This window comes from Cinclus cinclus, chromosome 6, assembly GCF_963662255.1.
Source record: "Cinclus cinclus chromosome 6, bCinCin1.1, whole genome shotgun sequence".
In the NCBI taxonomy this organism is placed as follows: Eukaryota; Metazoa; Chordata; class Aves; order Passeriformes; family Cinclidae; genus Cinclus; species Cinclus cinclus.
In genome coordinates, this window is record NC_085051.1 from 60,670,278 (window position 1) to 60,682,828 (window position 12,551).

Genomic DNA, 12,551 nt, shown 5'->3' on the forward strand with positions numbered 1-12,551 from the left:
CAGCAAGTCCAGTTTGTGAATTCTCACGGAGATGATGGGAGAGGTGATCCCCAGCAAGTCCAGTTTGTGAATTCTCACGGAGATGATGGGAGAGGTGATCCCCAGCAAGTCCAGTTTGATGCCCGCAGGGATGGGCAAGGTGCCAGAGGGGTCTGGCGCTCCTGAGGGCTGGAATGGGCTGGCACGGAGCTAGGGAAGCGCAGAGAGCTCACCGGGACGTAAAAACCACCGCAATATTTCTTGCCGTAAGGAGCCAGCTAAGCAAACGCGGAAAACTCGAGGGTTTCCTGGGCTGAAGGGAAAATCCTGCAAGGGAATCAGGCCCGGGAGGCGGCTCTGGGACCGGGATTGTGCGGTGGGAGCTGGACGTGGGATGGCAGCAGCGAGCCGCGATACCACTGCGGATAGCAGGGCTCGCCTTTGTTCCGTGAGAAAAATAGCAAAGTTTGGGCTTATGTCATTCCAAACTTCTCCCGGCACCAGCTGGGAGATGGGGAGGTTCCCTCCAGCTGTTTTTTTTTTTTTTTTTCCAAAAGCCTCTTTGCCTTTTTCCCTTAATGTTTTGCTGATAATTTCATGGCTATTTTTTTTTCTGTTTTTTTTGGGGGGGCTGTTTTATGACCCTTTGCCCCCTGTCCCGGCCTGGGTGAGGGATTCCTGTGCCCAGCACTGCACAGCTGGAAAGAGCCCAGGAATGCAGGAGCAGCTCCTAGCTCCCCGTGCCGCAGCCGGACTTTTCCTCTCCCCAGAACAAAGCACCCCATTGTTGAGGGAAAATGGGAAGGAAAGCGTGACGGAGCAGCCAGAGCCAAGCCGGGAGGGTGTTTCTGCACCCGCGGCCTCGCACAGGGGTCACCCACTGCAGCCCCTGACCCCGATTTTGGGTGGCTCTCTGCCAGCCCCCTGCATCCATCGGCGGCTGATGTCCAACAATCCCGGTGGTTCCCAAGTGTCCCGATTTTTTAAATTTATTTTAAATTTATATATATTTTTTATTTTTTTTTTTTTTTGTGATGGCGTAAGCCGAGGTTTCCTTTCTCCGAGCTCGCTGCAAATGAAATCCTGGAGCGCAGCTGCTCACTGGAAAAGGGGCTCCAAAAATAGCGGGCTCCGTGTCTGGCAGGGCTCCGTGGCTCCCTAGAAACATGCTTTTCTCCTATGGGAAAACGAGGGGGAAATAAAATCAGGATGCCTCTGCTAACAGCTGGTCCTAAAAATGAGTCGGGAATTTGCACTGGGATGATCACCAGCGCTGCTGAGGCGGGGGATGCACATCCCTGTGGGATGGGGACATGGGGACACCGAGCGTGCTGCCTGTCCCCATCGCCCACCCCTGCACGCGTGTGCTTTGTTTGGGGACACGGGGGGGATTTTTCGGGGCTGTCGCTTGGATTAGCGAGGCACCGGCGAGGAGGAGGAGGGTGAGGGGGATAAAGGTCCTGGCACTCGCCGGGCTCGCAAACAAAACAAAGCACCAGATGGTTCCAACTTCAGCATAATACGCAGAGAAAAAGTGTTTGAACCGGGGATGGAAAAGCAAATGTGGAAAGAGAGGGAGAAAGGAAAGAAAGGGAGAAAAAAACCCTCAGCAAGTGTCAGAGCAGAAGAAAGCGGCGGAGAAAAATGGCAAATGTTAAAAACCGAGACAAAAAGCACTTGGCCGGCACAAAGCCAGGGCTGCTGACATCTGTCCGGCAAAACCTCTCGCCAAGGGCCCCTTCCCTTCGGAGTCACCTTGCCTTGCTTCTGTCACCGCAGGGACACGGCCACATCCCTGGACAGGGCTTGGCTGGGTGCTGGGGACACTGTGCCGTGCCCCCCAGCCACAGCGCTGGCCCTGGGGCAGGTGGCAGTGACGTGCCAGGTGATGTGCAGCGGAGCTACCCCTAAATATTTTATTACAATATTTGATTACATAACTTTTGAAGCTCTTTACGCCGTTACCGCTCACCTCCCAGATGTCCTTGTGTGGTGGCAAACCCACCCGGCTCCGCTGTGTGATCTCGTGGGGTTTTTAAGCCTGGTTTACGATCCGAGTGAGGTTTATGCAACCCCCCCGTGCGAGGATTTTGTGTTCCCCTCGCTCCTCCCCACGGAATTTCTTGAACCCGTAGAGCAGAGTCAACCTTGAAAAAGGGAAGAAGGCTAAAAAGTCATCTCGCCCTGGCATTTTCACAAAAAAAAAAAAAAAAGCCACAAAATAATCTCATGCAATTGCTCGAGAGAGGGTTGCAGAGTGGGTGGAACCCCTTGCTAGCCACCAGGGAATCCACAAGCCCTGGGGGCCGCCGGCTTCCCGCAGCTCGGCCGGCGCTGAGCAGGATCGTGGGCGGGCGATGGCTCGGGCTTCCAACCGGGACTGCCGAGCTTTAAACGAGGGTTGGAGCTCTGTGGCTGCTCGTGTGTCACCGTGTGTCACCGCCCCAGGGATGGCTCCTGGGGCAAAAGGGGTCCCTGGTTTTGTGACCCCACCCAAAGGGAGAGAGGGGCACGGGTGGGACAGTGCAGAGCCATCAGCGGGACTGGGGTGCTGGAAGGGGTGGATGCCACGGGCACTGCAGCCGTCCTTGTCACGGTGACACAAGGAGACTCGGGATGTTGTCCCCCAGGCCCAGGGACGGCAGGGAGCTGCGGTACCGTGTCCCCAGGGCGGGGGACAACGATGTGTTGTTGTAACCTTCAGGTGTGGGACAGCCCAGGTGACGTGCCATTGTTTTTTTGGGACATGAGGAGCTGCAGGGCCATGTCCCCTGGGGTGCAGGACAGTGTGGAGCCGGGGTGAAGCCACCCTGGGGTATAGGACAGCAAGGACTCAGAATGGTGTCCACTTGTGGGATGATGAGAAGCATCAAGGTGATGCCACCCTGGGGGACAGGACAATGGGGAGCTGGGGTGATGTCCCCGTGGGGTGCAGAATGATGGGAACTGAGGTGATAGCACCCTGGGCAATGGGACAGTAGGGAGCCGGGGTGATGCCACCTTGGGGTGTGCGATGACAGGAACTGTGATGATGCCGTTTGGGGGGACGGGACATTGAAGGGTCGGGTGATGCCACTTTAAGGTGGGGACAGTGAGGACCATGGTGGTGCCACTCTGGGGGACAGGACAGCGGAGAGCTAGGCTGACACCACCCGGGGGTGCAGGATAGCAGGGAGATGGGATGATGCCCCCTGGGGTGCAGGATGAGGGGAACCGACGTGATGCCACCCGGGAGACCAGGACATTGAGGACCGAGGTTCATACTGTCCTGAGGTGCAGGACAACGGGAAGTTGAGGTGATGCCACCCTAGGGGACATAACAGCGGGGAGCCGGCGTGTTGCCACGCGGGTGCGGAACAGCGGGGACACGTTGGTGCCCCACGGGCGCGGGACATCCCGACAGACCCCCAGAGCCGTCCCTTGTACCGGGGGGCGTTCCCGGGCGGTGCCGCACAAAGGCCGCCGCTCCTCCCGCCCCGGGGCCGTCCCGCACCCCCGGGGCCGCCCCCGAGCCTCGGCCCAATAAACGCGGCCGCATTTGAACGCGGCGCCTCCCCCGACCCCGCAACGCTCCGAGCGCTCCGCCAGCCCCGCCGCGCCCGCGGGCACCGGCAGCGGTGAGAGCGGGACGGGCGCGGGGGTGGCTGCGGGGAAAAGGAAGGGAAAGGGGGGACGGTTAGCGGTATCACCGAGCCCCGGGGGCGGGAGGAGCGCTGCCCGCCCCGGTCCCTCCTCCGCGGGCGGTGCCGGGCGCTGCCCGCCCCTTCCCTTCCCTTCCCTTCCCGTCCCTGCCCGGCGGGGCCGGCCGCGTGTGCGGGGCACCGGGACGGGCCGGCGGGGAAGGGGCGCAGCGGCGAGGTGGGTGCCTGGGGAAAGAGGGAATGCTGGAGGGAAAGAGGGAATGCTGGAGGAATGTGGTGCTGGAGAGGAGGGGGGGATGCTGGAAGTGGGGGGGGTGCTGGCGGAGGGGGATGGTGGGGATAAGGAATCGCGTGGCGATTTCAGGGGTGTGTGTGAGTGGGTGCCACGCCAAAAACCCCCCCGAGGTCCGCCCACGGTACCTTGAGGTGGCAGGTACCGGGTGCCCCTCGTCCTCCTGCTAAGGACACCCCATCCCAGCGTGCGTCCCTGCTCCCGGAGGGATGCTCCAAATGCTGGGAGCGGGTTCTGGACCGCTCTCCCCGGGCTGAGCCCTGGAAGCAGCCGGCTGCGTCTGGAGGAATTAAAAGCAGCAGTTGTTTTGTCATCGGCAAAGCTCTCGCTGTCACCAGGGTGGCAGACAGCATCTGCTGTCTGGTCACCAACCGTGGGCCCGTCTCCCTTGGAGCATCCCTGTAGGGATGGAGCCGAGGCTGGCAGCCAGGAAAGCCAAAATCCACAGCCTAGGAGGATGCAGTGCTGGGATTTTGCTGGGTGGGTGGGGGACGGTTTTGGGTGTATGCAGCTCATCTTCCTCCCCAGGAGGGAGCGGAGGGAAGGCGCTGGTCGCGTTATCGCCGTGATTCAGCAGAGCCCGGGTTTATCGGAGCCGGCGCAGGTCTGAGCTCCGCGGGAATTACCGAATCCCTCATTTCCCGGCTCGCGAGGATAAATTACCGGCTCGCTTTGTTTACTTCTCCGATAATCAGCTTTGTGCTTCCACCTTGGGCTTTATCGCACCCGGGGCTCCCCGCGTTACTGCAGAGAGACTCCAGCCCGATTTACAAAATCAAACCAGATGGGCGCTTTGTTTTTCCTTACGGAGAGAAGGCTGGGAGTGAAAAGCCCTATTACAATGCAAATACCGGGCTGGCGTGAATATTCAAACCGCTGCGCTGCTTTTGAAGCTCTTTACATAAATTTATAGTGCTTTTATATGCCGTCGCTGCTTTGCTAATCTGGAGCGGAGCTTGGTTAACAGAATCGCTGCTCTCTGCCAACTTTGGAGGGTCTGTGGGTGTTTTTGGGGTGCGCTGGGAGAGGTGGCATTGAGGTGCAAAGGGAAAATTATGAGCGTGGTCAATGGGGAGGAGGAACCGCCAGCTGTAAGGCTGGCTCTGGTGGTGACCCTTGGAGAGCTGGGCGTGCTGTCCAGTGATTTACTGATATTTAGGTGTTTCATTGTCCTTTTGGGTTTTCTTTTTTCCCTTTGGTTTCTCGGTGTGACCCTTTGTGAGGCTGCTGGGGTGTTGCGGGGTGGGCTGAGCTGGAAATGGCCCCGACACGGTGTGGAGATTTTGGGGTGGACACAGGGACAGGGCACTGAGTTCTTTGGTGACAAGTGACAGGACCCAGGGAATTGCTGGAGCTGTGCCCATAGGGGTTTAGGTTGGATTTCAGGAAAGGTTCTTCCCCCAGAGGGTGCTGGGCACTGCCCAGGCTCTCCCCAGGGAATGGTGACATTCCCAAAGGTGCCAGAGCTCCAGGAGTGTTTGGAACACGCTCCCAGGGTGGGATTGTTGGGGTGTCTGTGCAGGGCCAGGAGCTGCGCTGGATGATCCCTGTGGGTCCCTTCCAGCTCAGGGAATTCTGTGATCCAGCAGAGCTGCTGTGATGGATGAGATGGTTCATTAGGGGAAGGAGATAATGAGCGTGAGACAACCTCAGCTCTGGCTTTCCAGCAGGAGCTCCACAGTCTGGTTTTGGTGGCTGCTGGGCATCTCCTATAAACCCCAGCATTATAGACTGGGGTCCTGGTGGGTTTTGCCAGCTGTGTTCACATCACCCCGGTTGTCACAAGTGCAGTGGGAAGGGAAAGTTGCTTTAAAGTGCCCGAGTGTGGCCATGCTCTCCAGCCCAGGGGGGACACTCCAGAGCAGTGACATCCCACGGAGTACACAGGTGCTTGTGTTTTGGAGGTGGCCACAGGATGCTGCCCTGCTGGGTAATTACTGCTAATTACCAGGCCCTCGTTTGAGTGGAGGCAATCAAAAGTAGCAGCAAAAACAATGTTTTCCTGTTTTCCTCACTATCCCTTGGAGCTGATGACTTTCATGGAGGGCAGGTTGGGATAAGGGCAAGGTACCCATAGCCTTGATTAGTGATGCGGAGCATCCCCAAAATCTCCCTCTTGTTCAGCAGCAAATGTGATTTTGTATTGGTCTGGTGGAAGGTGCCCCTGCCCATGGCTGGGGGGTGGCATGAAGTGGCCTTTAAGGTCCCTTCCAATTTGAGGAATTTTGGGATTCTATAATTCATACTGTATACAAACCACCCCCCGCAAAAAAAAAAAAACTCAAAAAAAAAAAAAAAACACAAACCCAAAAAAAGGTAATTGTGCTAATTGTGGTGTTTTTCCTTGCTGATGCCATTGACTGACCAGGTAATCTGTGTCTTCATTAGCTCCAGGCTAAAGTTGATATTGATTCCAGGCACTTAATATGCGAAGCTGTAATTACTGTTTAAGCCTATATTGTTTGAGTTAAATTTAGCTGGGAATTTACTCCTATCAGGCCCCTACATTGTGTGCTGTGAAGGTTATCTGGCTCTCAGGAGGGGGTGGATTTAAAGGCAGGAAAGAAATGCCGGTGAAAACTTCCTCTTCTCATCATCCTGGAACGTTTTGCTTCCCCAGGCTGGTAATAAGGAGAACAGAAATAAGGAATAATGTGGTGCTGACTCTCCTAAATCTGCACTTTTCAGCGCTGTCTGGTCATTCTGGGGGACTTGAAACACCACAGAAGGCCAGCAATAAATCTGAACAAAGTGATGCCCTGTGCAGGGACCGGCCCCTCTTCTCCTCGGGGGGGGACCAGGGAGCCCCCTCTCAGCTGCTGCCTGCCTGCCCCTATTATCCCAGCCACGCTCCTGCATCTCAGCTGCTGGCCCATCTGGAGCAGAGATGAAAGGCTGGCCTTTAATTCGTGCTTTGTGTGCCTCTGGTGCCTGTCCCCCCTTCGTCCCCCGTCACGGGTGCCGGAGGTGGCTGCGCACACCGGGGCTCTGATGATGCTGACCTCATTATTCTGACTGCTGGGTGATGCCAGGCAGTCTCCATCTCCTCAGGTAGGAGGCTTGGGTGGTTTTTTCCCCCCAGTGTGGAAGCGCTGTTGAATAATTGAGGCGGGAGGAGGCATCTTGGGTCACCTTGCGCAGCCGGCTGCGTGCCGGAGCCGCCTGCCTAAGATGGAGGTTGTGCAGGATTGCAGGATCTCCGGGCTGCTGGCAGCTCCCTGCACCCACTGACTGCAGGTAGGTAACCAGCCTTGGCCCTAGCTGCTCATTCCTGCTGCTTTCTGTTCTGGGAAGCAGGAAATCCCTTCCCCAGGTTTCCCCTCTAAGCTCTTGATGTGTGAGGCTGCCATGGTGCCAAAATCTCACCTGGGCTGTAGGGCAGGTGTGGCCCATGCACCTGATCCTCTTTTCCTTTAGAGACTGTGGTTTTCCTGCTGGTTTTATGGGGTCTGCAATACTGGACTTGCCCAAGGTGAGCTTTTGGGATCTCTGCTGTTGTGACATTGAGAGGGGTGATCCCGGTGCTCCAGCAGCAGGGATGCTCGGGGGTATATTGGGAGGTGGCATTTAGCTCTCTGTACTGACTGGGGAAACTGGTTCTGGCAGTGTAGCAGTAGGGTCAGGTGCTGGAGACATCTCTGGGGGGGCAGGAGGTGGCTGACCCTGAAGATAAGAGGTTCAAAAATGCTTGGGAAGCTCTGTGGGTTGGAGTCATCTTTGCTGGAGGCTTGGCTGTGCATTTTGGGGCTGCTGGAATGTGCAGCCAGGGCTCCCTGACACCAGGACCCAGCCACTGTCAAGCCTTGTGGGTACAGGTGGGAATGGGAACAAGTTTGTTGCCTTCCTCCTGCTTGCAGGCACCTGAGTTTTTGGGTGCTGCCTCCTCCCCTGTGCCCCAGGTCGAATGTGTCTGTGCCCTCCTTGGGCTTGGGTGCCATGAGAAATCAGCTCAAGAGGGATTTGAGGGGGGAAAATGGGATAGGGAGGGTGTGAGGCTCAGGTGGAGGGATTATGTGTGTTCCCTGGAGTGTCCCTGGCCATCCTTGTCTGTGGCAGAGTGGGAGGAAGGACAGCCTGGCTGGGCTGGCCCTGTCCCATGGGCTCTGTGTGCTGCCTGGCACCAGCCCTGCATCCCTCAGCAGATGTGGGATCCAGAGGATGCTGTGCTTTGGCATCTGCTCCTGCAGCCAGTGAAATCAAGGACACGGCTGCTGCAGTGCCTGCCCTGGAGACTTTGTGGCTGTTGAGCTGTGCTGGGCAGAGGTGTGGAACTGGAGCAGCTCTGCTTGATCTGGGATGTCCAGGAGTGCTGCTGGTGACACAGGCAGCCACAGAAACCCTATGAGGAGCAGAGGGGACTGCTCCATGGCAGGGCTGGGTGGGGAGGGGGTTTGGGTAGGACCCCCTGTTTTGGGAAATGTGGCTGACACAGCCTGCAGCAGTCACAAAAACAGAATTCCCGTGGCTGGCTGCTGTGGGGCCGTGGATGAGGCTGGCCAAGCATCCTGGGATGCCCAGTTGGGTCCCTGGCACACCGGGTCCCTGCGGTGCCTGTTGTCACCCAAGGATGGTGACAGTGCCTGTTGTGTCCCCAGGGTGGTGGCACATCCACACCAAGGCGCTGTGGTGACACTGCTGTCCCCCAAAGCCAGCCGGGAGCCCTGGGCCAGACTGAACAAACAGATCCAGGCAAATCCTTCATTTCAGACGGGAAATTTCCCTCTACTCCCCTGCCAGAAGAGCTCCTGGGGCTGTGATCCTCTGTTAGCAATGCATGAGAAGGGTGAAAACTTGGCTTGGAGGGGAAGATGAAGGCCAGAGGCAAACTGCCTCTGGGCTTTGTGTGCCTGGTGCAGGACACCAGGAATCTTTTGGCTGTCCCCGCTCTGGGGCCAGCTCTGCTCTGGGTTTGCTGCCTGTCAAACCCTTCTCTGCTTTCAGCCAGGGTTTGACCTGAAATACCTGAGGGAGTGCTTGGCAGCTGGGCTTGATCTTGGAGTTTCTTCCCAACCTGAAGCATTCCATGATCCCAGCTTTGGTGCAGGGGTGTGTGTTGTGCTCTGTGTGCTTGGGGAGGGGGTGGCTGCCCTGCAGGGTTTGGGTTGGGGTCTCCTGCCCTCTCCTCCTGGTGCAGAGCCCCACACTTTGCTCCCTCCAGCTGCTGAGCTGTTGTTGGCTTGTTTATCTTCTCACCAAAGCATCGCCTGCAACACCTGGGGATCCGTGGAGCTCAAGGGAACAATTTTCCCCTGCAGCACCTCAGCTGAGCCAAACAAGCTGCTCCTGGAGTCAGTGTGGGGTGGCACATAGGGACAGGGACATGCCACATGGGGCGGGCCCAGCCACCTGGCCTCTCCCCTCCCGAGGGTTTGGCTCTGCTGGCTTTTTCCCCTCGGTCTTTCTGCTCTGTGACTTCTTCCCCCAGTGGGATGGGAGAGGCTGGAGCAGTGGTGGAGCACTTAATGCAACCAAACACGGCCCCAAAGAGCCTCGTGGGCAGCTCCCGTGCCAGCCCTTGGGGTTTTTTGCTGTCCCATGCCACCAATGGTCACCCGCCCTGTCTTTTCCCACAGGTGAGCGTGGCAGGCTATGGGATGGATGAAGCTGAGCAGGACCAGTATGAAGCTCGCCTCAAGGAGCTCTTTGACAGCTTTGACAGCACAGGCACGGGGTCCCTGGGGCAGGAGGAGCTCACTGACCTCTGCCACATGCTGCACCTGGAGGAGGTGGCCCCGGCACTGCAGCAGACCCTGCTCCAAGGAAACCTCCTAGGCAGGGTAAGGATCTGGGGAGATGGGGGGGGGCTGGGGAACCAGGCAGTACCTGCATGCATGGAATGGTCTTGGGAAGAGATTGATGGCTGTAATTTGTGTATGTCCAACATTCCTGAGGCTCTGGTGCTGTAGGACTCGTGGGGTCTGGTCTTCAGCAGGGTGGGGCACAGGGCAATTCTAAGAGCAGAATTGGTGATAACAGAGAAGGAAACTGCTCTTTCTGCCCTGACTGGAGGTGCTCTGAAACTCAGGAACCACCACTTCAGGCTGAGCCTTGTGCACTGGTGTGCTTCCCCACTGTCCAAGGCTAGAGCAAGTGCCAGGTCCTGGCTGTCCTTGTGCTGGCATTTGGCTCACATTCCACCTGTGCCCCTGGCACTGGTTCCTGGTGCTGCTGGCCTGGGTCACCTCCCCAGACCAGCTCACCAGGTGCTTGCACAAACTCTGAGCTACTTAGGATGGGACAAGGACCTAAATCCAGGGCTTGAGCCTGTGATTTACGCTGGCTTAAGCTGTAGTTAGACTGGTGGGGCCATGTGCAATCACACGTGTTTCTCTAAGGTAGAGAATATTGTCCTGCTCAGGCAGTCACTGCCTGAGCCACCTTTGTCACATTACCTGGTGTTGGTGGCTTCCAAAAGCCATTTTTAAGTTGTACCTCTATGGAGTTAAATGCCAGGGCACTGAGCAGAAGCTGCTTGCCCTTGGGGGGATCTCTACATTCAGAGTGGCTGCCCTTGTGTTCTGCATTACATCTTTCCCAGCACGCTGTGCTCGGAGTGCATTAGATCCTTCCCTGGAAATCACCCTGAAATCCCATCATTGCTCATTAAAATCAGAAAAATGTGGGACAGGGCAGCCAGTGCTTTCAACGGACAAGCAGCCATACTGACTCCAGTATCCGATCAAACTGCAGTTTTCACAAACAAAATAATTCCTTTAATGAACAAAGGAATTTTTCCTTTTTCCTCCTCTTCGTCTCCTGCCCTGGGGCTGCAGCTCTTCTGCTGACAGTGTGTGGAGCTGGAGCAGGGATGGATCTAGGCAGAGGTTGTTGACCTTTAGAGTTGCAGTGTGGCATTTTCTGGAGCACCAGAGACTTTCTGCGCTGCTCTGTCATCTTGAGCATCTGGCACTCAGATGCTTTTATCAAAGAATCATGGAATGGTTTGGTTTGTAAGGACCTTAAAGATCATTCAGTTCCAACCCCCTGCCATGGGCAAGGACACCTTCCACTATCCCAGGGTACTCCAAGCCCTGTCCGACCTGGCCTGGAAAAATTCCAGGGATTTAGTGCAGCCACAGCTTCTCTGGACACCCTGTGCCAGGGCCTGCCTACCCTCACAGCCAAGAATTCCTTCCCAATATTGAATTTAAATCTATTTTCCTTCAGTTCAGAAAGCAGTTTCCCCTTTTCCTATCACCTCGCTTTGCCAGTTGTGGCATGGAGAGAAAGGAAGGACAGATGTGTCTGTCACAGCTGGTCAGGGCACCAAAACCCCCCTATTAAAACATCCTGAGTGCCCTGTCCCACTCACCCCATCCCAACCCAGAGCTCCATCCCTGCAGGGCATGAAGCATCCCATTTTATTTCATTTCCCCCACTTTGTCTCTGGGGATGGTTCTCCCTTCCAAACCTGCCACACGAACCTCAGGACAATCTTTATTTCTTTTCTCTGCTCCCCTCTCGTTAGCAGCGGATTTAATGGCCCTGGGATCCTTGGGGTTTCCTAGGATTTCATCAGGAGAATAGCAGCAAACATGCTGCTCCCTGAGCACAGACTTGTTGCACCTGCCCTGCCAGCCCCTGGCTGCAGATGGTCCCAGCCTTTGTCTGCCTGCACTTCCAGGGGCTGGGATTTATGGAAGGGCACCAGGGAGGGGGGCAGTGGGGGAAGGTTTTGTCTGCTCGGGGCAACTTGTGCTTGCCTTTGTGCCTGGGGCTCTGCTCCCGGGATGAATGCTCTGGGATCATAGAATCCTGGAGTGGTTTGGGTTGGAAGGGGATTCTAAAGATTGCCTTGTTCCAATCTCCTGCCCTGGGCAGGGACTGGGAGCTGAGCTGGCATCCAGAGAGGAGCTGGAAGTGCTGTGAGGGTTTGGGGATTAATGGGGTCTTGTGTGGGGGTGTAAATCCTGCCCCGACTCCTGGCAGAGCCAAATCCCTGCAGAACAGTTTTCCTTACACATTGTGTGCAGGGGTGATGCTCGCAGCAATTCCTGGGATTTCTCAGGATTCCTGTTTCCCCTTGTCCTTGGTGGCAGGAGTGAGTGGATGGGTGTGGCTGTGCCTGTCTGTCTGTGCCCTTTAATTAGCAGCAAACTAGAGGTGTCTTAGGGACAGTGCTCCTGGGTCTGGGATGTGCAGGGATGGGGGTGAACCTGGAAGTCAGTCCCTATCCCTGGATGTGTCCAAGGCCAGGCTGGACAGGGCTTGGAGCAAGCTGGGATGGTGGAAGGTGTCCCTGCCCGTGGCTGGGAGTGGGATGAGACGAGTTTTAATCTCCTTTCCAAGCCGAAGCCTTCTGGGATTCTGTGAAGTTGGGCACCTCCGGGTCCTGTGCGTGTCTGTCCTTGGTGCTGTCCTTGAGCAGGGATGGGGAGCTCAGGTTTCACCTGCACCACTGCATTCACAGCCTGCAGCAAGGACACCCTGCCTGGGCTTTCAGCTCCCTTCAGTGCCACAGCTGTGACCTCTTGCAAAAAAATACCCTCCCCCTGTGCCCGCAGTGACGCCGTTCCCCTTGTGCACTGTGGGGCTTTCCATGCCCTGTTCTGGTGTTACTGCAAGATTGGTTTGTTAGGTTTGTTAGCACCTGAAGGAGCAGCTGGAGCTGTGCCAGGGGAAGTTTAAGCTGGATTTCA

At 56.6% G+C, this 12,551-nt stretch overlaps 1 protein-coding gene across 1 annotated transcript in view; it reads left to right on the forward strand.

Moving 5' to 3' along the window:
- Window positions 1-9,506: 9,506 nt before the first annotated feature.
- Window positions 9,507-12,551, forward strand: part of NIN (ninein) — a 50,347-nt gene continuing 47,302 nt past the window's right edge. Inside the window, exon 1 of the mRNA XM_062495445.1 lies at window positions 9,507-9,689. Coding sequence (XP_062351429.1) covers window positions 9,507-9,689 — 183 coding nt within the window. The remainder of the gene's footprint in view (window positions 9,690-12,551) is intronic.